The 27,399-nt window shown below is 42.9% G+C and overlaps 1 protein-coding gene and 1 long non-coding RNA gene across 4 annotated transcripts in view; one reads left to right on the forward strand and one right to left on the reverse strand.

Annotated features, from left to right (window-relative positions):
* Positions 1-25,068, reverse strand: part of LOC147583126 (uncharacterized) — a 51,000-nt gene extending 25,932 nt beyond the window's left edge. Inside the window, exon 1 of the long non-coding RNA XR_015245589.1 lies at positions 24,900-25,068. This is a non-coding gene — a long non-coding RNA (uncharacterized LOC147583126). The remainder of the gene's footprint in view (positions 1-24,899) is intronic.
* Positions 1-26,778, forward strand: part of AOAH (acyloxyacyl hydrolase) — a 168,282-nt gene extending 141,504 nt beyond the window's left edge. For all 3 annotated transcript variants that reach the window (XM_086692545.1, XM_025929252.2, XM_086692554.1), the window contains exons 17-22: positions 1,692-1,864; positions 8,784-8,842; positions 8,931-8,990; positions 10,501-10,597; positions 15,784-15,860; positions 25,324-26,778. In XM_086692545.1, the coding sequence (XP_086548671.1) occupies positions 1,692-1,864; positions 8,784-8,842; positions 8,931-8,990; positions 10,501-10,597; positions 15,784-15,860; positions 25,324-25,452 (595 nt within the window). In that variant the 3' untranslated portion in view covers positions 25,453-26,778. The remainder of the gene's footprint in view (positions 1-1,691; positions 1,865-8,783; positions 8,843-8,930; positions 8,991-10,500; positions 10,598-15,783; positions 15,861-25,323) is intronic.
* The last annotated feature ends 621 nt before the right edge of the window (positions 26,779-27,399 follow it).

Raw genomic sequence — 27,399 nt, forward strand, 5'->3', positions numbered from 1 at the left:
TTAAAGTGAACAATTCTGTGGCATTTAGTAATTCAAAGTGTTGTATAACCATCACCTGTATCTAGTTACTTCATTATTTTTACTGGCTGTATCCCATTCTACTTCATGAGTGTACTATAATTTATGTAGCCAGGCTTTTTAGCATTTTCTAACTTTACACTATTTCACACAATGTTGCAATACTTATATGTACATCTTTGCACATTTGTGGAAATGTTACTATAAATTTCAAGGTCAAAAGTTAAGCCAACTTCAAATGTTGGTACATTTCCAATGTCATTTAGAAGCTCCCTTAAAACTGATAACAGTGGAAGGGTGCCAGGCTGGCTCTGTAGGTAGAACTTGTGATTCTTGATCTCAGGAGGTTGTAAGTACAAGCTCCACTTTGGGTGGAGAGATTACTTAAAACCTTAAAAAAGAAAAAAAAGTTTTTAAAGTGGATCTACCCGGGGCTTCTTTCAGTCCCTTCCTTCCATGTCACTCATGCCTTGAGTCCAGCCTGTGAGTAATAGACTTCCTTTGCCTGGTTTGGAATCTGTGTTAAGTTCCCAAGGGATGCCATAACAAAATACCACAAACTGGGTGACTTCAAACAACTCTCACAGTTCTAGGGACTAGAAGTCCAAAATCAAGGTCTCAAAAGGCCACGCTCTTTCTGAAGGGTCTAAGGGAAAATCCTTCCTTATGTTTTGTGGCAACATAATTCCAGTCTCTGCTTCCAGCTTCACATGGCCTTCTTCCCTGTGTGTCTGTGTAACACCTTCTCTTCTTATAAAGACACTTGTCTTTGGATTGAGGGCCCATTCTAACCCAGTTTGACATCATCTTAATATCTGCAAAAACCTTATTTCCAAATAAGGTCACATTCTGAGGGACACCACTCAAACCACTGTAAGATCATTATGTAACTTTGGAATTTTAAGGGCTCAAAATAGAAAACAACTTTTTATTCCATTTAGGTTAACAAAAGGCAGTTTTAACCCTAAAGAGTAGATGAAAATCTTAGAGAATTCTATAATCTACTCCCAGGATAATGCAAGTTAGTACCTTAATTCAAACTTGATATATTCCTAAATGTGTGTATGTTCACATTCAATGTAGAAAAGAAGGATGTTGTGTGGATACATAATGTCATTTTGTTTCTCAGAGAGGTTGTATTTTCCTAACTGTGATAATATGTGAAGAGTTTAAAGACGAAGTTACAGAATTCAAAGGGTCAAACAAATAATAATACCAGACTCCTATGATTCCATTAACTGTGTATATCAGTCAGGATAGGTAAGCTCATGCTGCAGGAACAAACAGCCTCAAATCCTAGTCGCGTAAAGCAAAAAACATTTACTCATACTCCACTGTCCACCAGGGATCACCATGGGGCTCTATTCTAGGACTCAGATTAGTGAAGCAGCTGCTATATGGAACATAGTGCAGACTCATGGCAAAGAGCATTTTAGAGGCTCTCATATCACCAACTGTGACCTATGACACTTCTGCTCACAGTCTGATAGGCCAAACCAGTCACATGGCCCACCCAACCACAAGAGAGTCAGGAAGCCCAAAGTATTTTGCAAATAGCACCAATAGCTACTACATTGTATGTATGGGGCGTGGGGAGGAGGCCAGGGGGGATCATGTATGTGTACACATTTATCCTTATCTACTAAGATATTTTCTGTTTCTTTCACCAACAGGAAAGCTGACCCAGTCCCAGAAATGACTACTCCTAAGAAATTATACTCCAGTGTCATGAAGACTCTGAAGTATCTAAATTCCCACCTGCCAAATGGCAGCCATGTTATTTTATATGGCTTACCAAATGGAACGTTTCTCTGGGATAATTTGCACAACAGATATTATCCTCTCGGTATTAGTTTGAAGATACTTTTGCTAATTGTACTAACAATGTTAGTTATATATAGTTAGTTTACTAACTAACAATGTTAGCTATACATAGTTCAAATATATGTGGTCCAAACCATATAGGAATACACCTAAAATGCCACCACAGTGCACAGGTCAGAACAGGTAAGGGCAAGAGCCCTGAGGTGTGGATATAAAGGTCAGTATCTAAAGGTGAGCAGAACCGGATCCAAAGTCAGAAAGGGCAGAAATCTTTAATGTAGAATTAGGACAAATTGAAAGGTAAGAGTTTAAATCAAGAAACTCCTTTAACAAAAAGTGAAATCTAGAATAAGCGGATAAAGCTCTTGTGGAAGAGAAAGATTTCTCCAAATCTCAATGGTGAGTGCCCCCTGGTGGCCAGAATTCTAACAAATTCTGTGGACTCTGGTGGACAGTTAAAATTCTACACAACACATCTTCCAGCGGCCTTGCTTCCTGCTCCCACACTCACTGGGAATCCTTGGCTCTAAAACGCTTTAAAGATCTCCAGAAACTTCCAATAGCATCTTTAGCATCCATACGTTTTATAAACAGTGTAAAAGTAGTAATAATTCACATCAGGAAGGCCTGACATGCTGATCCTTAAAACAATCCTGTAAAATGTTTTCGTTAATTCCATTTTATAGATGAAAAACCTAAGGCTCAGAGAGGCAGGCACCCTGCCAAATGTTGTATAGCTTATTGTATATGTAATGTGGGTGTAGCAGGGCTCTCTCGGTGTTTGGGGGGAGAAAGTCCTTTCAAGAAATATTTACTATGTGCCAGGCACTGTTCTGGGCACTGCATAACTAACAGCGAACACAGTAATCAAAACCAATAGGCTTATATTCCAGTGGGAGCGTGTCAGAGGATGATAAGTGTTATTAGAGAAAATTAAGCAGGGAAGGGGGATGGGAAGTGCTGGCCTCAGTCCTCTCTGACAGGCACCTACAACAAGGGGCCTGTGTACCCTCCCCTCAGCCCCACGTCAACAAGGCCTGTGCCAATCTCTCATTAAAAGGTCTGCCCCTTCCCTGATATTGCCATAGCCTCCTCTTTAGACCAACTCCTACTAAAGTGTTCTGGAGGTCCAAGCAGTTTCTAATGAGTCAGATGAGCAATTTAAAGGGAAAAACCTGAAATTCCTTCCTCAGTGCCCACCTTAGAGGGTGGAGGTGGAGAGCTTTCCCTTGTATTAATAACTTCTCTGTATCTTTCCAGTATCTTCTTCTCCTCCTCCTCCTCCTCCTCCTGTAGTCCTTGCTTAAGCCAACCCCTTACCACCACCTCCCTCAGAAAGTTCCACCCCTCCTCACACACAAAATGAGCAGTTTCCCTCTAACCACTTGTCAAAGGAGTCTGGTCCCGTCACCAGGAGGACAACAATAAATACCCATTTTCTAGGATTCCCACCAATAAGACTGAAGTCATTTTGCTCTTCAATTATCAAGTGTGCCCCAAATGTCATTTTAATCCAAGAAAAACACTGTCCAGCCTCCAACGAGGAAAACATATTCCTTCTGTTCCCACAGCTTTCACGCTGACCCTTAGAGATAGTAACATGTTTACACAGAGAGCTTAACTCCATTCTGGGCTGCCTTGAACATACAAAGGACAACTATTTGGGCCGAGAATGTCTCTTTGAGTCATTGGGGTTGAAAATTTCAGTTCCCCTAACAGATGTTTTCAGATTCCTAGATTTCTCCCATACTAAGAAATGCCTGGGGAAGAGGAGTTGAAGGCAGGGGAGATGTGCTTCCAATTTACTCTATCACATCAACGGTGACTTGACTTTGGGTTTTCTGACTTCAAATTCCATTTTCTTTCCATGAACTCCGGTTAGACAACTCCGTAAATTCTCTCATATATGATGCATAATTCACTTCACTCAACCACAGTATGCAATAATGACACCATGCAATTTGGAAGGGAACAAGGGAAGGAAAGAAGGTGACTTGGGGGACTCATCAATCACTTTGGTGGATTCCCTAGGCCAGTGGTTCTCATCCAGGGACAACCTACCCATCCTACTCATTATCACAACTGGAGAGGGTGTGCTACTAACATCTAAAGAGTAGAATCCAGGTATGTTCCCAAACATGCTACAATGCACAGGAAAACCACCCACAACTAAAAATGTCAATAGTGCCAAGGTTGAGAAACCCTGTTTTATTTAGGTTTTGCCCTGTTCTCAAATGGCCTTTCTCCAGCCACTAATCAGGCACTAGCATTTCACAGTACAAAAGAGGAAGAAGGAAAAGGTAGAACAAATTTGTTATATATAAACAACCCTGGTTTTGGAAAAAAAAAAATCCAATTAGGAAGAAAGTTGAAACCCTCTAAAATTTGTTTAATGTTTTTAAGTTATTATTCATATCTTAAATTATCCCTGCTGCCTGGTTGCCATGGGAAATAAATTATAAATTCCTCAACGAAGCATCAGTGTCCTTCCTAGACAGCCCAGAAAAGTAGGTGGGATTTACCCAGCTTCCCCATTTCTCCTTGAGCTGGCACGTAACTCACATAAGATGAGAGGCTTGAGGGGAGGGCTATCACCCTATGTCCCAGTTCTGCTCTGGCTTCAAATCTAATCTTTGGACCTTTACTCCCACCAGCCATGTGCCAGCAATAAAGCAGGTTAATTCTGGGCCAGCCTCAGGGTTTGGCTGCTCTGCCTAGGTTAGGGTCGGTCTCATCTTAGTCAATAGTCAAATGCCAAGTCTGATTCCCAGGGCACAGTGCTAAGGATTGTGTAGGCAAATAAACAGGGTGTTCCATTTACTTCTGTCTTTGAGCCTAGAAACACGATGAGGATTCTCTCTAGACTTGACTGTAGCCACCCATTAATGATCAAGAAAGAGGTCAGGGGGTGCACAGGTGGCTCAGTCGGATAAGTCTCTGACTTCGGCTCAGGTCGTGATCTCACAGTTTATGATTTCAAACCCTACATCTGGCTGCCTGCTGTCAGGAAGCAGAAGGGGTCAAGGAGATCCCCTGGGTCAGTGATACATTCTCTGCTGCCTCAGTAGGACAGGTAGGAACTCAGCCTGACCATTCACCTAGGAAAAGTTTCAATGCTACAACATCAGATCGGCAGGTAATGGAGGCCTAGGGCAAGAATAGATTCCTAGCTCACTCCTGCCAAGGAGAAGGGGGTAATAAATCCCTCTTAGCATCTTTTAGCCCTATTTGAGTCACTACCTAGTCAATGCCTCAATGCCAACGTCTGTGACAGCCCCACAATCCTTACCAGCAATTAAAATTCCTAGCAAGATGCATAGGCTTTTTGAAGAATCACCAGAAAGTAAATCTCACACATTAGGATTCTACTTACATAGATCTTTTCAAGTTTGACCAGGGATAAGTCCTCTCGGGCACAGTCTATGAGAAAGGCAATCTTTCCATAAATATGTTGGAGATACCTATTCTGCGCTTTGGAGGTAAAGACGATACTAAAATGGAGCCCTTGTCCTCAAAAGAGAGAGAAAAGAAAACTCCATTGGGGAAAATACAATATAGATCCTGACAGTGAAATCACCTTGTGTCAATGACACTGGTACAAGTCATAGGCTGGGAGCTACCTGAAGGATTAGACTATATAATCAAAAAGTTCAGGATTTCTGGCTACAAATAAGCCTGCAAGTAGGCCTTCCTTGAAAGACCTCTGCCACAAAACATCAACAACAGCTTAATTTTGTCCCAATTATTCTTAAACTTGAAACCTAATATATTCTAAAATACCTTGTAGTATGCCTCTTGTTTTATTACTGGCTTACTCCCTGTCTGATTTCATGTGGTTTTACTAAGGTTTTATACATTCAGATGGTACTTCATGGAGGTGTAGCTGATCTTTGTTGGTATGGTGCCTAAAATTTCAATTATGGTCCCAGCATTGAGTAAATGCCAAAGACTCTGCCCTAAAGAACTGACAAATGACTGAGACACAAGCTGCTACTCTAGGCAGTAGGGGTAAAACATGCCCTTTAATCTTTGGATGCCAGTCCACAGGCTCCCCACCCCTTACACACACACACACACACACACACACACACACACACACTGGTAGTTCCTCAGCCCTGATAATTCTAGTCCTCTTGCCCCTGTCCTGGCATTCTTGACCAGCTTTCTTCACCAGATTCACTTTCTAAACAGGATGTTGCAGACACTGCCTCTTTATAGGTATGACACATAGGTAGGATCACTCTTTATACCAGGCTCCTCAATCTACAAAAATACCATTAAAATTACAGAGATAAAAACTAATACCTAAAAAGAGTGAACTGACAGCACCAATAAGTGGAGAAAAGAACTACTTCCCTGCTTCCCTTTCTTTAAACCATAAGCCTATCACAAGCACTCCCAACTGACCTTCCACATGGCCAGCCCAGAGTCACCCTACCTTCCACAGCAGAAATCCCAGAGAGAAGGGAAACCAACCATTACATCTTTCCCAGTTACCTCCCAAGTACAGCTAGAATGCCTTTATCCTATTCAACAGACCCACCTACTCACCTAAGGATTTTTCCTATATTGACTTGTCTAATTAAAATTAGTGCCAGAAAAGCAAGAAAATGGGGGGGGGGGAAGGACAGGGATTGGGAGAAGGCCTAGAAAGACACACCTTGTGGTCTCATGCTCAGGTGTGCTGGGACCTCAGCAGTAGGACAGCAGGGAGGGAAGAGTAAGCCAGGATGGAACAAGGCTATGTCAAGACTTAACCCCTCGAGGAGAGTCAGCAGATGAGTCCCCAATATCCAGGAGAAGGACAATCTCTGGACCCTCTGGATAGCAGAGTAATCCAGGTGGGAAAGGGGAAGGTGCAAGAGCTTTACTTATAGTCAGGCCTTAGGTGCCATCACCCCCAGGTTAAAAAGGCTTCAGCCATTGGACAAGGGCAAGAGAGAGAGGCCACTTCTCAGGAAGAGGGGACTCATCAGGGCCAAGCAGGTTGACAGGGCCCCAGCTAAGCTACCTAAGGTTTATTACAAAGCCCCAGCCCAACAACAACAACAAACAAGATGGCAGAGGGAAGGCTGCAGAGGTAGTACTACTACTCAGAGGTAGTACCAGCAGGGGGCAAGAGCCAAGTCACTGGGACACAGAGGATAGAGAATGGGGAGTGGAGATTGGAGGTGTCAGTCGCTGCAGCTGTCTAGGCTAAGACAGATGGGAACACATACAGAAAGGCAAATGACACTTTTTTTCTTTTAAGTTTATTTATTGTGAGAATGAGAGTGTGTGAGAGTGCAGGGGAGGGGAAGGAGAGAATCTCCAGCAGGCTCTGCAGTGACAGAGGGCTCAACCTCATAAACCCTGAGATCATGACCTGAGCCAGAATCAAGAGCCAGAAGCTTAACCAACTGAGCCACCCAGGCACCCCCACAAAGACAAATTACAATACACACACACACACACACACACACACACACACACAATAGAGGGAAAGAAGCCTCAGTGGTAGAAAGCAGGATCTTGGAGAAAGACAGGAGCTCAGGGCTCCATGTTGAGCAGAAAATGAAAGCAAAGACAGAAGCCAGTGGCTTGGGATTTATCTAAAATATGAAGATGCAGACACCTTTGGAGAAGAGAGGAGGCCTGGCGTGTCATTGTGACTTTAATGGTGGTAATAAGCCTGTGGTTTTCCAGTCTTGGATTCACTCACCCACACAGAGAGAATATATTTTTCCTCTATGACAAGAAAATTGAATCTATCTTTCAGTCTAACCGATCTGAGGTATAAGTGAAAAATAAGACTGTGTTCCGTCACCTTCAATCTTTCTCTTCGCTCCGAGATAGGTCCTATTATTTTCCTTTATTTTTTCAAGCGGGAGAGAAGTGTTAATGGATGAGACATCAGTTATTCAGCCCTGAGATCTGGGAGGGCCTGGGTTTCGTGTCTCAGCCCCAGCATGAAAGTCAAATTGCCTCTGTGGGTGGATAGCTGGGAGGTGGGGGTGGGGAGAGAGGGGCGGTGTGTGGGGAGAGAGAAGAAATAACCCCCACAGATTCTGGGCCTGTAATTGATGTTTGAAAAGACTCTGGATGAACTCACATATAGCACTTAACACTTTAATTCTTTTTTTTTTTAAGTTTTATTTTATTTCTTTTAGTAATGTCTACACCCAATGTGGGGTTCAAACTCACAACCCTGAGGTCAAGAACTGCATGCTCTTCTCACTGACTTAGCCAGGCACCCCCATCTTTATTCTTATGTACCTCTTTAACCTGCACCAAAAAATAAATTTAGGGTATATCTACTAATTAGGGCTCAAATAAGGTATGCACTGGGCTGTGAAGGGATATGATGTACTGTCCTTTCCCATCCAATGGCCACCCAAGCTCTTTTGTAGGCTTTCAGTCTAATAAACTGCAGGACAGTGCATGGTCAGAACTTAAGACACACAGAATGTCCTGGCAGGTCCTTAGCATGGGATAATTGGGCAGATAATTGGGTTACATAAAGTTGAAAAGAAGGGTTTGATCAATTACCATCTTGAATGCCCCCTGTGCCCCAGGGGAACTTAGCATCTCATATCATTGCCAGGAGAAAGCCACCACTCCACAAGTCCTTTGTCAGTGGCGTTTCAGTCTGTATGGTACCTTTGTATCCTTCTACCTAGGTTCCAAATAAGGTCAGGCCTTTCAGGGCCTGCCCTAGTCACTCCAGAAGATCGAGATGGGAGTAAAGTCCCTAGGGCCACTCCCCAGCTCAGTCTGAATTTGTAGGGCGCTCAGAAAGAAAGAATGCACAGGTGTTCTTCAAGAGCAATGCTGAATGAAAAATCGGGGGAGGTCCCTGGCAGTGCTCCCCTTCTGCAGGAGAGACATGGTCACCCACAAGTGTGTTTCACTGGCTGCTAGATTTGAATATGTACGACACACCAGACCTCTCTGTCTTCCAGGTCAGCTGAATAAGGATGTGACCTATGCACATTTCTACTCTTTCCTGAACTGTCTCCAGGTGAGCCCACACTGACCTGTTCCAAGGCCACATTCCCTGTTACAGGCCTTGTTCCTCTGTCATCAAAGTGGTGTTTTCTTACTCTCAGGTCAGCCCCTGCCACAGCTGGATGTCCTCCAACAAGACACTCCGGAATCTCACTTCAGAGGTAGGACTGTAGTAGGTCTTTTGATGCCATCTTTGATTATTCCTTCCTGGTGTTTACTGCAGCATTTCTGCTGGGAATAGGATTTGGGCAGGGCAATGGCCTCCAAGCCGATGAATAAAAATGTCAACTTCTAGGGTTCTTGAGAAGTCAAGAGAATGTGGGGTGCCCTGTCTCTCTCTTTCTGCCTCGCTCTGGGTCTTTGGCTCTTGCTGTGTCTCTCGGTCACTGTCTCTGTGTGTGCCTGCCTCTCTTGTGCATGCATGTACACACATACACCCCTTTTGAAGCTGGTCTTAGGCGTATTTGTACAAATAGAGAGAAGTGAGCAAGGATAGGCCCATCTATGACTGGTGTTCTCCCAAGGTACACGAGGACCAGGTACTTTTTTTTTTTTTTTAATTTTTTTTTTCAACGTTTATTTATTTTTGGGACAGAGAGAGACAGAGCATGAACGGGGGAGGGGCAGAGAGAGAGGGAGACACAGAATCGGAAACAGGCTCCAGGCTCTGAGCCATCAGCCCAGAGCCTGACGCAGGGCTCGAACTCACGGACCACGAGATCGTGACCTGGCTGAAGTCGGACGCTTAACCGACTGCGCCACCCAGGCGCCCCGAGGACCAGGTACTTGATAGCCTTCCTCTCTTCTCTGATGGAATCCATGGTTCATACACTTCTTTCACTGATGGTGAATAATCTCTTTGTAAGAGATTTATTGATTTTTTTGCAAAAGAAGTATATTTCAATTAAAAAAACTTGGAGAATGTAAAAAAGCACAAAGAATATCAACACAAATGACCCCAAATCCCACCACCCAAATCAATATGTATGTATGTTTTTCCAATATTACCTTCATAGATATTTTGGGGGTTTTGCCTACATAGTATCAGAATACACATATTGTTTTGTGCCTTCTAACATTCATAAGTTATTCTCCACATCATAATTTTATAATCATTTTAAAGTATACAATATATGAATATACCATGATTTATTTCTCACCTTAGTGTTGGACATATAGGTTGTTTCCAATTCTTCAATATGAAAAATAGCATTGTGATGAACCTGTGTGTGTATATATTTTTTTCTATACCCTGTCTATTTCCTTCAGACAAATTCTTAGAAAAATTATTGGGTCAAAGTGTATGCCAGGTTTAAGGGTTTGATTCCTATTTCCAAATTGCTCTCTGGAAAGTTTAAACGAATTGACATTCTCAGTCATCTCTCCCGTGGCAATATTCCGTATTATCATGATTATTCATCTTTTCTTTGCCAATCCCATGGGAAAGAAGTGCTATCTTATTACTTTAATTTTCACTGATTTATTCCTAATGAATCTTAACAGTTTTGTGTCTTCGTTAGCCACTTGTACATGACTAGACTGTAATGTGCAGAGCAACCCACTGCCAAGGGCTTGGAGTGAGGGTGATGATTATCAATTTCTTTGTTCTGCCTGAATTGTCTCACTGAAGTGTAGGCTTTACAGAATTCTCCCTGTTTCCTTTGTATTCAGAGAGCAAAACAACTCTCCAATACACTGAAAAATATTGCAACCAGCCAGAAATTTACGAACTTCGATCTTTTCTATGCAGATTTTGACTTCCAAGAAGGTAAGTTTTGCTAGAAGGAGGTGTTGGCACAAGACAGAAGTAGCAGCTACAGTTTAGAGCCTGACTGGGCAAAGTGTTTGTAAGACAACAGGTAGTAGGTTGGGTGGGGAGGCTCCTGTGTGTTCTGACATACTAATAGCTCTGAGTATTAGAAAAAGGTGAAGTGTGAGACCCTCTCTGGGAGAGTGGAAGTTTACCATCACCTATTCATTTCAGCATTGTTTTAGAATTCCTGAAGCAACAGAGCCAAGGACCAGTGGGAAACAAATTTGGGCCAGGAGCCAGCAGATCAGTGGAATCACCTAACTCATTCTTGCCTGTTTACCAATGCCTTGCTTACCTAAAGATGAGTGTGGCAGGAAAGAGGGATAAGGCGGTGCCTCCCAGATGCACATGAAATTACCTACAGACTCAATAGCAGTGCAGACTCCTAGACCCCACACATGGTGTAACTTATGAGAGTCTTTAAGGGAGGGATCTCAGATTTGCTTGTGGTAAAGTGGACAATCCATATCCCAGCTTTCTGGAAGGAATATCACTGTTTCTTTCCTAGCATTCTGTCCAAACACTGGGGTCACTGATGGACGGCCATGCAAAAAATAGGCATGATTATCGGAGCTACTGATTTATCCTTTACATCTTGACTCTGAAAAATGGTTATTTATTGACTTTATTCCTCTCAGCCTCGTTTTCATTGCTAAGCACTTGTTATACAAGAGAAAAACCTCCTGTTGATTGACTGCCAGCTGAGATGATGCTAATGGAAAGCTTTACAGCGTATGCAAATGATGGAAGGTGTCTCATCCAGAGTTTATCATCTCCATCTCCCCACCACCAACAACCCCAGCCCCAGCATCTGGGATGAAGCAGATGGCCATCATGAATTATCAAATTTTACATTAGCTGACAAGTACTGCATTGCACACTCTAACACTTCAAGTCTGAACATCTTTTCAACAGGACTGATCTCCCTTAACTAGATTTCCTGCCCGGGTGATACATAATTCTCTCATGGGGAGAGACATTTTGATAAATAACCTCTCATTAAAATGCAGAGCTAAGGACTCATTAATGAATTCCTGGTGTAAACAAATGCACCACCAAGTGATCTTTGATGATCATCAACCTTGAATATAGATAAAGTTATTAAAAATATAATAATGTCTAACATTCACATGGGACTTTTCATTTTCCAAAGTAATCTCTAGCTCTGTCGTTTATTGTCTTTGGGAATGTAGGCAGTTCCCTGAACATGTCTAAACTCTCCTTTCCAGACCTGGAACTGGGGGTACCATATCTTCATAACAGATCTTTGTGATGATTATATGAAACAAATGTGTAATTCTCCTAAGTGCTGTGCCTGGTACACACATAGTCAGTGCCCAGGAAAGAGCACCGTTCCCTCACACCCTTGCTACTCAATGTGGGGTTCAGAATGAGCAGCATCCACACCACCTGGGCTCTAGTTACAAATGCAGGGCTCCCAGGCCCCACTTTTAATTAGGACCTACCTCACTGGAATTTTGCCTTTTAACATAATCCACAGATGAACCATATGCATGTTAAAATTTAGTAAATGGGGCTCTATAATACTACAAGATTAAGATTTAGTTAGTCATCCGATTTTTCCTAAGTCCTACTATGTACCGTGTAGGTGCTAAGGATACAGCTGTCAGAAAAACAAAACAGTCCTTATCTTCATGAAGGATACAGAGAGAAGAGCTTTACCCTTGACTTAGTACTACCAGCTTTCCACTGGTGACCTAACGGGCTTGAAGTTGAGGTTCATCAGCCCATTCTTGTCCTCACAGCAACAATAAATGCATCAAAGAAGCAAAACGTTCAGTTAAACTGAACTGAGCATTCTAAACCAAAATGGCAGTAGGTTATTACTGAGAAACCTCCTTGGCATTTGTCCTTGCTTGGCAACTCTCATCAACAGTTTCAGGAATTTCCTGAGAGGCACTTATGAAAAATAAATCTGAAGACCCAGTTTTGGTCGAGGGCCTTCTTTGGCTTCTCCGTGTGAAGTTAGCGGGCACAGTGGAGGGATGTGCAGGCAGAGGAAATGGTGGCCTGGGATCTGCCCCCCAGTGAACATCTGATACAGCAGAGGGATCATCCACTCCCAGATGCATCCCCGTGGTAACCGCCACACCTGGGCAGCTCACCGTCCCAGAAATCCTGTAGCTGCAATGTGCTATGATAGAAAGAGCCCAGGTAGAACTGTGCCCTTAGCCCAGCTCAGACACAGAATGACTGTGTAACCAACCTTGAGTAAATTAAATAACCAGTCTGCTTTGTCTCCTTTTGTGTAAGGTAGCAAGAACTAAGCTGGGGAGGAGGGCTGCTATGTGAACACAGAGCCAACTCTGCTATGTACTGAGAACTCTGTTAGTCTCCCGCCACCACCGCCATCAATGTATGCCAAGCACCTAGTACATTCTTCTAAGGCTTATTATAGAAGGAGACTAAATGTTGGTTCTCTTCCAACATCCAACCCACCTCCCATCACCACTCATACCTGTGGATCACTTTGAGTTCCCTAGAGGAAGCTGTGGTAGAATGTATCTCATTGGCACTGCAGTCTTCTGTTACCAGACCCAAAAATTGCATAGCCACATATTAAACCGGCAGTCTTTTTTTTTTTTTTTCAATATATGAAGTTTATTGTCAAATTGGTTTCCATACAACACCCAGTGCTCATCCCAAAATAAACCGGCAGTCTTAATGGTCACAAGAAAATCTCCCCGCTCCTTTCAGTGCTGTATTTGAGCTGACTGTTGTATCACAAATATCCTCATTTTTTTCATACAAAATTTGCATGTCCACACCCTGTGGCAGAGCAAATTGCAACTGAGGGTCCCTGTCTCTTGAGGCCAGGCATGAGACCTATCTGTTCTCCGCTCTGACAGCCTCAGTCCCACCGTGAAAGGCTATTGCTCATCTCCAAAGACTCTTTTTTGTCTCTTGCTGACTCATCCTCTCACTGGTTATAAGCTAAACACAGGAAGCAATTTTTCCTTCCTTCAGGAAATGCCAGCTTGAGCAGGTGATGTCCTTTTTCTTTGTCTGTACCACACCTCCCAAACAGAGGAAGGAAAATGCTGCTTGGCCGACAAGGCCATTTTTACACTGACAGCTTAAATATACCACCTGCCCTCAGTTTCCAAGACAACTCAATTGGAGTAAACTGGGTTCTTAGTTCTTCCCATGTGTATGTTTGTAAAACAACCAATGACTTCACGGTACTGACCAGAGCTCAGATTTCTTGTTTTAAATATCTACTAGTGTTACTGTTCATCAAGATGCTATCAAGTGTTTTGTGACTCTTCCTCATTGATTTCTATTGCATCTTTGAAAAGCTGGTCATTAGCAGAGTTACTTTGACTTTGCAGATACAGAAAATACGTTATGCACCAAATCCTGAGAGATCATTCATGATCATTTAAGAAGCTTCATTCGGGTCTTCTGAACAAATAGCAATTTGTTTACCTATTTTTAATTATGGTCCCAAGTAGGAGGAAAACAGACCACCTTCCCATGCTGCCCCTGCTTGGACCCCCATCTCTAAAATCAGAGAAGAAATAAGACCACTGTCTGGTGTTGCATTTATTCTAAGAAAGCAAAATTTCTCCCTGAGATAAACAAATTTAAAAGGGTCACTCTGTCTAACACTGGGCACAACACAGGTAAAACCTTAGCCTCTTGCCTGTGAGTTATCGATTCTCCCTTTAAGTGTTATAAAACTGATGTCTGCAGATGTGCAATGACTGGTAACCCTTGCAGACACAATAATCATGTGAGAAAACAATGGTTTTCACTCTTAATAGTCTGATCGTAGCCTTGGTAACCTGTGGCATTTATTTTAACACTTACTGGATTATTCTATATGCTAAGCCAGTTCTTCTAAAGTTGGACTCCCTCGTAGTGGTGAGGGATGGGGACTTGTGCAGCAGCAGGAACATGTTTCCTGGAAGGAAGGAATATGTTGTCACTGACTCCCAATAAAATCCAGATGCAAAATATGAAGGAATGGCTCAAGGGCAGCCATTTTGCCAGGAAAGAAGACAACAGAAATTGGTGATCCTGTGTCTAGGGATTCAAACCACCAGCAGGAATTTTTCCCTGAGCTCTGAGAAGAGCAGCAGTATTTGCAGCCCCTCAGAGTACAGGGATTGGATAGCAAGCAGGGGTGGCACACTGTGATATTAGGACTAATTACAAAAGCAGCAATGTACTGATTTAGCTCTGGAACAAGCTTCACTTACCCAGTCAAAGCTTCCAGTAGAATTTTCATTCCTTCCCTTGGGGTGAGATGAGGGGCATGGGGGAACGAAGAGAGCGCACATCCCTGCTCTTGAGTCTTTGTCAGGTGGAGGGGGAAGAACTGAAAAAATCTATGTCTTGCTCCCCTCTCTGGACAGCAAGGAAGTGAAGGTATTGGTGATGCTGGGAGCAGTACATTTCAAATATTTATTTCTGGAGGCTCTCTAGGGACTTGAAATTTCCTTGAGGAGTTCTTCCTGGCTGTGTAGTATTACACTGTAGAGTTAACGGTGCTGTTGCCTTGGAGCAACTGACATTCTTGGTCTCTTACTCCTGTTGAAGGGCAGTTTTATTGCTTTTCATCACTTTGGGGCTCATAATATTTCCTCTGTTGCCATACTCACTCTAAATGTGATGTTAAGATAATTTTATGTAATTATATTTCTGGCAAACTATATGGCCTTTAATGGTGATTGCTTGACATACACAGGCAGTATCTGGAAATGGCAGCCTACATAAAGAGATGTTAACAAAATGTTTAATTTTCCCTCCTTTTCTTGTAATACTCACCCACTGAGAAATGAGGTGAATTTACATTGATGTTGAATATTTCAGAGCTCACCTTTTCTCACCACCCTCTTCACTGCACAAACCATCTTCACCTAATACCCCCACACATTTTCTTCCTGAGTTAGGAAAAAGAAGAAGACCATACAATGGGAAGATCATTTCCATTCAGAAACCCTCCAGACAGAGATAATAGCCCAGAGCAGCCACAATTGAGTAAGCATCGCCCCAGGGGTGGTGGGCAGCTCTGACATTTTCCACTTGGTCCTTGCTCTCTAACATCGATGGCAGTCACTTGGTCACTCATAGAAGCATGCAGTTAATCCTCTGGTTGTGTGTGTGCCCTGCAGTGACAGAGGAGTGGCAGAAGAGAGGCGGGGAGCCCTGGCAGCTCATTGAACCAGTCGATGGATTCCACCCCAATGAGGTAAGTGCAATCACACAGCCGTGGCTGAAGGCTATATCTTGAGTTATATTTAAAATATAGTTATGCATCTACGTTTATCATTATCCCATTTTGTTCCAGAAAAAATTTGAGGTAATGTATTCACATGTGTAAAATAGAAGATTCAGTAAAATAAAGTGAAAATCAGAGTAAAAAGCCAATAAGATAGAAATGATACCTGGCTTCCTCACTTAATGTCTACAGTTCATAAAATGTGTGCAGGGTGGTCCTGAGAAACTGCTGGTGAGAGCCTACAAAATCAGCTGTGTGGTCTAGGGACTGATGTAAAAAGAGGCATAAGTCATGGCCCCCATTAAAATAAATAAATATATAAATACATACATACATACATACATACATAAATACGTAAATAAATAAATAAATAAATAAGTCACATACTCAAAAACAATCACAAGGATTCCTGGAAGAGAGACCTATGAGAAATTTCTTCTATGGATCTTTCCAGAAAGGACACTGAATGAGAGGAGAACAGTGTCCTTAGCAATATCCTACAGTAAGAGCTATTTCTTATCTAGGATTCCAAGGTACAATTCTAGAAAGTAGTTCTACTCTGGCCTCTTCCCAGAGCAAGGGGAGCTGGAGGGAGTCTGTCCCTTCCTACCGCATGCTCTCCTTTATCCGAACTTCAACAAGGGAAGCTCCACTTTTATCTGTTATACATACTAGACTTGCTCATGATGTTTCTTCCTTTAAAAAACAAATGAATAAGTATGGGGGTAATTCTGTCACTTTTCAAATTTTGAAAGCTGACAATCCTTTGCAACTGTAGTCTTTCTGGCCTAGCCTTTGGTGGGTACGGTGTGGCAGTGACAAGGCCAGAGAAGCATCCTGGTGTGCTCTCCTCATGGCCCCTGTCTCGGTGGTCAGTTGGGCCACAGGGAGAGCTGACCATCCCCTCAGGAGCTTGAATGAAATGCACTGTAAGCTCCAGGGAGCACCTACGGACAGGGCTAAGAACTGCCTCATTGGGAAAAACAAAAAAAGTGCCACTCCACGGACAGATGAATATACAGTGGAGTCCCACAAACGCTGGGAAAATTTAAAGTAAGCATTTAAATACCCATCTCCCTGTTTTCAACAACCAAAAATAAATAAATAAATAAATAAATCTAAGTAATTTACCTCAGAATATCTAATTTTCCTGTGTCTCATTTGGATGAACTGATCCAACAGAATTATTGCCTAGGAATTGGCTAAATACTAGATTTCTTCTCCCCACAGAAATGATGACTTTCGTTATAGAGTAATTTTTAATATGGAGACTTTCTTTGTGGCAATAATTAGGTAGTGGTTCTTGTTATTCCCACAAGTCACAGAATTTTACCTTTCTGATTCTGTAGAGAATTGAGGATATAAAGAAATACAGAAGGAGTTAATTAGGAACAGACTAAAAAGCAGAGGGTCAAAAATAGCTTTGTTTTATCCTTCTGGACCTATTTGTCTGATCCATCAAAAGACCATCCTGTCCCTGACACTTAAAATAATATTAGGGTTCAAAGTGTGTCAAATTAAGGCTTTATCTTGCACTCAAACAGTTTTGCCTATAACTAATTATTGAGAACAGGGTCAAAAGCTGAAAATCGGGGGAGCACCTGGTAGGCTCAGTTAGTAGAGTATGCAACTCTTGATCTCAAGGTTGTGACTTCCAGCCCCACGTCGGACGTGAAGCTTACTTCAAAATAAATAAATAAGTAAGTAAGTAAATAAATAAATAAATAGATAGATAGATAAATAGATAAATAGATAAATGAATGAATAACAATAAAAAAGCTGAAAATCGGTATGTGCCATAATTGTATGTTATTCCTGAGAGATTTGTTCACATGCTGGTAGTGGATGATGGCGTGGTGGAGCCACATTGCAAGTGGGCACCAATGGGTAGCCATGATGAAAACCTGCCTATTCATCATGTATGTTGAACTGAAGAGTCCAGACTGCAACGTGCCATCCAAAAATGTTTATTGAGTGCCCACCCCATATCAAACACAGTAAGAATTCAAGAGTGAACAAGAAACTGCCCCTGCCATCTAAGGAGATTATAGTATAGAGGGAAAGAATGACAAGTGAACAGATAATTAAATAGAAAGTGGTTGATGCTTCCATTTGTGCAAGCCCGGTATAATGGGAGCACTGTGAGGGATGGGATGGGAGAGAGGGGTGTTTGGAAGAGTTTTCAGAGGCGCCCACTCAGAGCTAAGACCACGAGCTAGTCAAGTGCAAAGAAGAGGGAGGGTCTGCACAAAGTGTTCTGAGCAGAGGAAATGCACTGGCCAAGACCTGAATGAAAAAAAACAGGGCATGTTGGAGGAAGTAAAAGTGCCGCAGTGAGGCCAGAACATAGAGTATGGGAGGGGGATTGAGAGAGAGGAACCAAGAGAAGTATTCAGAGACCAGATTACGTAACGCCTGTATGGGATTTGACCTTTTTCCTGTGGGGAAGAGGGAGCCACTGAAGGTTTTTAAGCAAGAAAGAAAAATAACCAGACTTGTGGTAGCATCCTGGAGAATGGTGCAGTAGGGCCCCGCTAGAGGGAGGGAGACCATCTGGAGGAAGCTTCTGTGTGTGAGAGGTGATGGCCCAGGAGGAATAGGCAGAAAGAGAAAGGTTTGTATTGGAGTTTCATTCACAGTTGAGTCCACAGAACATGGTCGTTTATTGGATGTGAGGGTGAAAGAGAAAGAGATGCTTAGTGTAACACTTTTTATGACTTGGAGATTGGATAGATGATTCTGTTGCTCACTGAGGTAAAGAACACACAAGATGGAGTGGTTTGAGGAGTTTGTCACATGTTGGACTCAAGGAGCCTACAGGACATCCAAAATGAGGATGTCCTTTTAGCAGATAATTTGCAAGCTTAGAGCTCAGGAAGGGGTCTGGGTGGGAGCTGCAGATGCGAGCACATCAGGATAGACTTGTGACTTGAGGCCTTGAAGAGGAGCCTCTGGATGAACCTGCAAACTCCCCTCCCAATGAAGCACCTTACAGCAGAGGCAGTGTTAATGGATCCTTTTAGATCCTTATGTTAATAGTTTAAAAACTAACACTTAAAATTGCCACACACACACACACACACACACACACACACAAGCACATGGTCCACAAAACATGGTCAGCTATGGGAGTCCACATCTTTTCCATCTTAAAAGAGCAAGATGGGCAATGTTGGTCTAAGGACCTCATGCTAATGGCATGGACAGAATACCAACCAAAGGAGTAGACTCAGGACTTGTTCAAATGCCATCTCACCAATTCCTATCCAAGCAAAAACAGCTGGCCCTGGTGCCTTAACCACCGAAGGGGGAACAGGCTTTATCTTATTGGCCTATTCTTCCTAAAATTCTGCTAGAGAAGCAGCGGAAGTGTCTAACCACTATTGACTCAACTTCTCCAATTTTCTTAGGAAGACAAGTTTAAGTACAAACATGAGTTGTGTTATGATTGATACATTATAATTTTTTAACCAAATTACATCCACCATCTTTGCTTATATTTTAATGGAAATAACCAGGCAAAGGAAAACTCTCAATATAGACTGAGAACTGCTTTATCTTTTCATCTCAGTCCCCAAATGTAGAAATTTAAAAAATAACTTCTTTAGTATGAGGGGGAGACATAGAAGGTTATAATGCTGGACATGATGGTTGATGGGGTTTGGTGGGTAGGAAGGAGATGACTCACAGGATTGGGCATTTGGATGAACAGAAATGAAAAATGCCAAGTCAAGGAACCCCAAAGAAGAAGGGGCAGATTTGAGCATTCTGAATAATTTCATGTATTTTGCTACAAAAATAGAACTCTTTCGTAAGACAACTATAAAATCAAACCCTAAACAGTAACTACCTTTTTGCAATGTTTAAAAGAAGAAATGCAATTCAAAGCAAGATTGCATAGGTTTTACCAAAAGCTTATCATCCCTGCACAAAATCCAAATGGAATTGTCTAAATCAGCATTAGATCAAATTGATGGGTTCTGATCTCAGGACAGGGGCCCAGCTAGGGGACACAGGTTTGGAAATCACCAGCATCTAGTTGAGAACTGGAAGCACTCTCAAGGATGGATTGGGCCACGGGATCAAATTGTGGCCATTGCCCATTGCCTCCAGCAAGAGCAGATGTAGTGAAGAGGGGAAAATGGCAGCCAAACTGCTGACAAAATGCAAAGGAAGCCTGACTTATAAAAGAAATGATATTGCAAAGACCCAAGACCCAGATCTGTGGCCTGTAGAAGCAGCAACAATTCTACCAGTTCAAATAATCACTTTTTAAAATATCTGCGAAGTTAAGCCTCTGAAGAGACACTTAGGAGGTCTCTGCCTAAAACCAGACAATAGTAAATAAAAAATGCTGAAAGAGCCACAGACATACATCAAGTCCAGATTCCTTGACTACTCTGAGACCACTCAGCTAAACATACCTGACCCCTCCTGCCTTAGCAGCTTTGCCCAGCACTGCCCTCTGCTCTCATAAAGCCAACAGCAACTCAAACCATCCTCCTAAACTTCTCGTTGCAAGCAATAAAGTTTCATGACACCATCTCCACCTTCTCTTGAGCCCTGGACCTTGTACAATACTAGAGTCAGACATAAGATAAATAATCAAAGGATTGGTTTTGCATTATATATATACTTGGTTTATATATATATATATATATATATATATATATATATATATATATAACTGGTTATTAAATGTTAATAGTCTGCAGGGGTTTGTTTATCTCAGCATGTAAGCCCCTGGGAACCCGAAGTCCTGAGCAGACTTGTGGAGTTCCTCTAAGAAGGAAGCAATGTTGGCAGTGGGTAGGGTGGAGAGGAGGGCCTTCTGGGCCAGGGAACCCTCAAACCCAGTCATTTTAGGCTGGCCCTGCCTAGGCACCAGGGACCATATCTCTTCACTTTGCTTTCTACATGAAGCCAGCTAGTAGCAGTGCTTCTGGAATGACACACTGAGTCAGCACAGAGGGGCTAGAGCCGGGACTTTACCTTTTTCCTTACATGTAAGTATTTAAATCCATCTTACATGATTGTCATGTTGTCAGTTTACAAATTTAAAATTAATTGGGACCAAAGGTAACCAGGTCCAATAGACTGTGTTTGTGGGCAGATTAAGAGCCCCGAGAAGCAAAGCCATGCCTTCCCTGTGGTTAGTTAGGACTTCCCTGCAGGCGTTTAAAAAGCAATCTTACCAAAATAGCCCAGAAATGTTCTTCCTACAGGAAAAATAAATTCAGAGTGCATTTTTAACTTTGGTCTCATAAAACCCCAGAGTTAAATTTAGCCAGGGTTCAACTTAAAAGGGATCAGGGATGATAAGCTTTTGGTAAAACCTATGCAATCTTGCTTTGAATTGCATTTCTTCTTTTAAATATTGCAAAAAGGTAGTTACTGTTTAGGGTTTGATTTTATAGTTGTCTTACGAAAGAGTTCTATTTTTGTAGCAAAATACATGAAATTAGTTTATGAAACAGGCACGTGAAAGAATCCTGGATTATGTGCAGCAGTGACCACTGCTGGGCTTCTGCTGTGTCCAGATGTGTCTCATGAACTTGTGGGGTGGACCCCACACAGTTATGTTTGCTTGGAGGACAAGAGGCTCTCCTGGAGAGGAACTCAGCATAAGTATAAATGTGGTTGAGCAAAGAAGTGTGGCTCAATTTAAAAACTGTCATCAGAAGGGAGAGAGATTCTAAAAGCCATATGGTGGCTAATAGCAAGACTCCAATCAAGAAACTACACCAGTTTCCTCCCATCCTCCTCTCTCTGGACTCACACCTCAATCCTGAGAGATTCTGGGGCTACAGATAAAAACTGAAAGACCTGTTTTGCCAAACTCACATAGGACATTGGGGCGTTAAGTCACCCTGCTTTGTTGCTCCTTTCATGAAAACCTCAAAGAGGAGCCTTTGCGGTGGACCCCTGACCACCACATGGATTTGGTAGCATGAGGACCCCTAAACAGCAGCAGCAGCAGGTGGACAGGTGCGTGGCAATATCCCACAAAAGCACTGAGGCTGCACATGTGCCTGCAAAAAAAGCACCGGTGCTCCTCAGATGTGGGCTTAGCCAGAGGAAGGGGCACACCTGCTGGAGTTGGCAGTGGTGTGTGGACCAGAGCAGCACCACCCACGCGGCAGCTATCTGGACTCACTGCAGCTGGGGCCTTGCAAGAGCACGCAAGCAGCTGAGTCAACTGCAAAGGAAGAGACTCTGAAGGGCCTACATCCGTTAACCAGAAAATCCCACTTAACTACAACCTCCTATTAGCTAGCCTTCTGCTAGACCAGATTTCATCCCATGCATGTGTTTGGTAGGGTTACTGAGCAAGGCAGCCTCTGAACCCCTTCCGTGCTGCAGAGGTTGTGTATGCTGGCAGGAGGAGGCTGTCCCTGTCCCTTGTCCTGAGGACAAACGTTAGGGAGATGTGTGACAAAAGTCTCCACCGGTGAAGTAAATTATCTTGCACCCATGTGATGGAGTACTGTGCACTGAATAAAAACAATGATGTAGATCTACCTTTAGTGACACAGAAATATGTTTGTAATATAAAGAAAAGTAAATAAAAGCAGATTACAGATTGTGGGGGCGATTATTCGAGTGTATGCATTTGTCAACACTCATGAAGCTGTTTATCACAGGAAGTTAATTTTACTGTGTGTAAATTATACCTCAGAAAGAGCAGATTATAAAATGATATTTACAGAAGGATTCAATTTGTATGTGTATGTCTGTGCATGTGCAAGGCTCTACACCCACTGTTAACATTGGCTACCTCTATTATAATTACAGATGACTTTTATTGTTTTCTCTTTCTGCCTAATTGTCTTTTTAAATTTTTCTCCAGTGAATAGGTATTGCTTTACTATTTTAAACTATGACTAGGGAAGCACAGAAGAAGGTTCGTATTCAAGGAATGGCTAAGTTGGAGTAATGAGGGTAGAGGGTGACTGTGCCTTGCCCTTGCATCATGGGAGTTATAATAGGAGGTTGGTTATAAGAAGAGCCCATGGTAGGTGCTCAGTAAATGTTTGTGACATGAGTGAATGATTATAGTGGGTCATTTTATCACAAGTCTCTAGTTTAATAATAGCCATGCCACTCTCACTTTAGACCCAATATATTAGCAGTGCACATTCATAAATATTTTCATCTCCATTAGAGTGACAGCCAACTAATTGCTTTCAAACCAAACAGTTACCACATGCTGAAAGCTGATCTCCTTCCTTTTAACTTTCCTTTTCGTATCCCCACCCCATCTCCTCCTCTATTAATTTAGATTGGGAAATAAATAACCACAAATGCCTTGGTTTCACATAATTGTTAAGAAGACAGCTTAGGTGTACCAAGTAGAAAGGCAAGAAACATAAAAGAAGAAGCAGTGATCTTTCACAGACATGGCCGCAGCCTCCTTCGTTGAGAAATAGCAGGAAAAACAGCCACAAGAGCTTCGAAGACACTGATTGCTTAGTGTGTGAGAGATGATCACCCCCTTCCCAGGAATCTGCTGGCTTGACAGTTAGCCTAGGGGGAGGGGTGGTATGAGTGTAGAGGGGTGTGTGTGTGTGTGTGTGTGTGTGTGTGTGTCTGTGATGTGGGGGAAGAGGGTGGATATGGTGTGTGTGGTGTGATGTGATGTGTGTGGTGTTAGGGGTGTGTATGTGGTATGTGTATATGTGGTGGGTGGGTAGGGTGAGTTTCTATTAGACACCACATGGATATGATCAAGATTACATTGCTGGATAGTTAGAATTTCGGGTGTACCTCAGAAGGCTCAGGAATGTATTAAAATACTGGGGCTATTTAACGTAGCAACTAAGCCAGTTCTAGTTTTTTCTAACAACTGCTAAAACCTTACACACCATTTAGACCCAGAAAGGTCTTTAGACCGTTTGCTCTAGTCCGCTCATTTTGCAAGTGAGAGAATTGCAGCCCAGAGAGTAGAAGGGGGCTGCCAAACATCACACGGGGAGCTGGAGGCCCTGCCTATGGGAATGGTGAACGGGACCTGCCCTTTGGAGACAAAGTCCACATGCTTCTGAGTAAAGTTGGGGACATCCCTGAGCATCTGCCATGAATAATGTGTGCCCCCCTAAGGTCTTCAGCAATCACATTTATCTTTCAGTATTAAAAAACCCTTTGGAGATGTAGCCACCTAGGGCCTCAATGCCTGGCCAGGCCCCATTTGCTAAATAAGGCATTATCTGCAGAGAAAGACTCCTCATCGCAAGCATGTTAATGACAAGCCAGAGGATTGGACAACCAAGAATGGATCCTGCTAACATCACGAGTGAAGGGAGACCTGCTGTAAAACAAAGCAACCTGAGAGTGGGCATTAAGCTGGGAAAGCCAGAGACAGGCCTGTTGTGCATTAAGCCAATCATTGCTCACCCTGGCACCCCAGCCACACTCTTCGTGCTCACAGCCTGCTTCAACCCAGGGACTGTGCAGCCTCATCTCCCAGGCCCCCAGAGTTGCCCACAATGCCATTCTCTCCCACACCATCTGTCTTTACACACGTTGTGTCCTCCACCAGGTGCAATGTTTCCCACGTAATCCATCTTGGTGAACTCCCCTTGAACATTCAGCTCCGCCATCACCCTCCTCAGAGAGGACCTGCCCCTCCTTCCCTGCCCCCCGCAGCAGAGTTGGCACCTCCTCCCCTCCCAGCCTCGCACAGCGCCCCCTGTGAGTTTGGTGGTGTCTTTTTGCATGTCTGGTTCCCTCCCTAGACTGGAGTTCCTTGAAGGAAGGATCCATCCCAAGATCCAACCAAGACTGAGGCCTGCAGTCGGTATTAGCTGCCCACAGACAAATGAAAATGTGCACCTGCTGTCTGTTACTAAATGAAAAATCACCTCAAAGGTAGCAGCTCAAAACAATCCAGAACTCGCAGTTTCTGTGGGTCAGAGTGCTGGCACAGTTTAACTGGCTCCTCTGCTCAGGATCTCACAAGGCTAACATCCAGGTGTGTCATCCGGGCCACGTCCTCATCCAGAGACTCACCTGAGGAAGAATTGACTTCAGAATAACTTGGGTTGTTGGCAGAATTCATTCATTTCCTTGTGGATGTAGGACTGAGGACCCAGCTTCTTGCTGGATGTCAGCCCCTTGCCGTGTGGACTTCCTGACAAGCCTTCTTACTTCATCAATCCCACAAGGAGAGTCTCCCAAGCAAGACTGCTAGCAAAGCAGAGTCTTAGACAATGCTACACAATCACTGAAGTGACATCCATATCCCATGTTTAGAACCAAGTGATAGGTCCCACCCACATCAAGGTAAGAGGATCATACAAAGACACAAATGTAGGCATCATGGGGACCATTCTGGAGTCTGCCCACCATACAAAGAATACAATAAATCCTGCTGCTAAATTCTTTATTTTGTTGTAATTTTCCTTTTATTCCTCCTTTGGGTTCTCTCTTGCAGGTGGCTTTGCTGCTGTTGGCAGATCGCTTGTGGAAGAAAGTGGAACTTCATTGGCCCCAGGTTCTGGGAAAGGAGAATCCATTCAACCCTCAGATTGAACAGGTGTTTGGAGATCAAGGGGGCCACTGAGTGCCTTCAGGATATGCATTCCTGGAAAGCTCAGTGAGGCAAAAACTTGGGTAAATTCATTCAACAAATGGTTATAGGGCTGCCATTTGACAGACTCATTGGTTCCTCCAGCAGCAACTTTGAAAAGTGATTTTCTCTGATTTTGGAGTGTATCTAAATGACAGCGTGATTCTGTGTGTTTCAAGGATCAGTTCCCTCCAATTGACCTTCCAAGTAACCTTTAATAAAGTGTTTTGGATGCCATTCCAAACAAGAGAGTGTGCCGTTTCACAGCTAATTGTTCTAAAAACAAATGAGAAGTCCAGCAGTGCTCGGCAACTTACCCCGGGTCTTGGTCTGCCAGGACTTGTCTTTGCTCTGTTGCTGCTTCTTCAAGATGGCCAGCAAGTGGGTACTGCCCCTAGGGAGGCTGTGGCTGGCTGCCAAGGACTCTCACATCAGAGCACAAGACTATAAACACAAAATTAGTTACCGACTTGAATGTTTATTTAGAATGAGAAAAGAGATCACAACAAATTACAAATTTGTTTAAAATCCAGATGATTGAAAAATGTGACAATTTTTCTTTCTTTAAAATGTTTTCTTACTTTCTTTGGCTTCACAATCTCATCGTCTTTTCCCAGAACAATGATTTGGTGATATCATTGTCTAAAGAAAGGACAGAAAAGTGAAATGCCTTGCTTTTAACTGATAATTTAGAAGAGTTTCTTGCAGCTCCACAATTCATTATTGGTAAAGTCATGTAAACTTTTAGAATTGTCACATTGGGAAGACCTTTATCCAATTTCTTTTGAGTAGGATCTGTTACAGTCACATTCCCTATTTGTAGTATTGTTCAAGTATTGTTAAAGTTTTGCGTCCATATAAGCACAGGAATTCTGGTAAATTCTATTGCACACCATTCTCATTGGTGTGTCACATCCCTTGCCCATATCTGATGCAGCCATGGATTCAGGAGTCAGTGGGTGTATATCGAGACCCACATCACACTGCCAGCATCCCACCTCCCATGAGCACATCTTCCCACATTCTGCCCTCAAAACTTGCTTGACAGAGCCCAGAGATGTGGGGCAGGTCTACCCCAGCGGTCCCAGGAAACCGTGAATAAATGCATCAGCATCTTCCTTTAGTGGTCAGTTTGGGAGGCATTCAGTGTGCTTCTCAAGGACAGAATCATCCCCTTTGTTCATGGCAATGATGCCTTCGATGGTGCCTCCTCCTGCCTTCTATCACTCATTGCTCCCTCATTCCTGCTTTCTTGGATGCTTCCCAAATAAACCACCTGCACCTAAATCTTTGTCTCAATAAAGACAAAATTAAAATGTTGGTGTGTGTATAATTGTGTATGCTTTATTATTGAATATATTCCTCATATGAATATACTTCTGTTTTGGTTTGGTTTTTTGTTTTTGTTTTTCCCCCGCCTCTATACTTCTGTTTTGACTAGGCACCAATACAAACCAAATCTCCCACTCACTGTATACCATCCATTGACATGGACCAGCTTCTAGCTTTGTGCATTTCACACCTTGTTTCTCCTCCATGACCCACACACTTCCCACGCTGGGAGCTGTAGCATAATTTCATACTGTGATTCTGCCCATTGGCCCTGCACCTTTGTCACAATACTGATGGACAGTAGGGGCACGCTTGGAAGCCCCTCCTATACCACAATGGCTAGCAGTAACCCAGCTGTGCACAGAAATGACTGCAAACCATATAAATATTTCAACCTAAATCCAACCTAAATGGATCTCCACTTCAACTGACTCCAAATGCCCATGGCTATCCCACAGCCACCAGATGTAAAGGAAAGTATAACAAAGAAGAAGCAATTGTGTTTAGAATATCCCAGTTTTGCAAATTTTACAAACTATATAACCATGCAAACACATTGCTTGGTCCCCTTCTAGGCTTTTGGAAGGGACCCTAAAACTTAATCTTTAT

This window comes from Puma concolor, chromosome A2 (assembly GCF_028749965.1).
Source record: "Puma concolor isolate L17-30 chromosome A2, mPumCon1.1.hap2, whole genome shotgun sequence".
In the NCBI taxonomy this organism is placed as follows: Eukaryota; Metazoa; Chordata; class Mammalia; order Carnivora; family Felidae; genus Puma; species Puma concolor.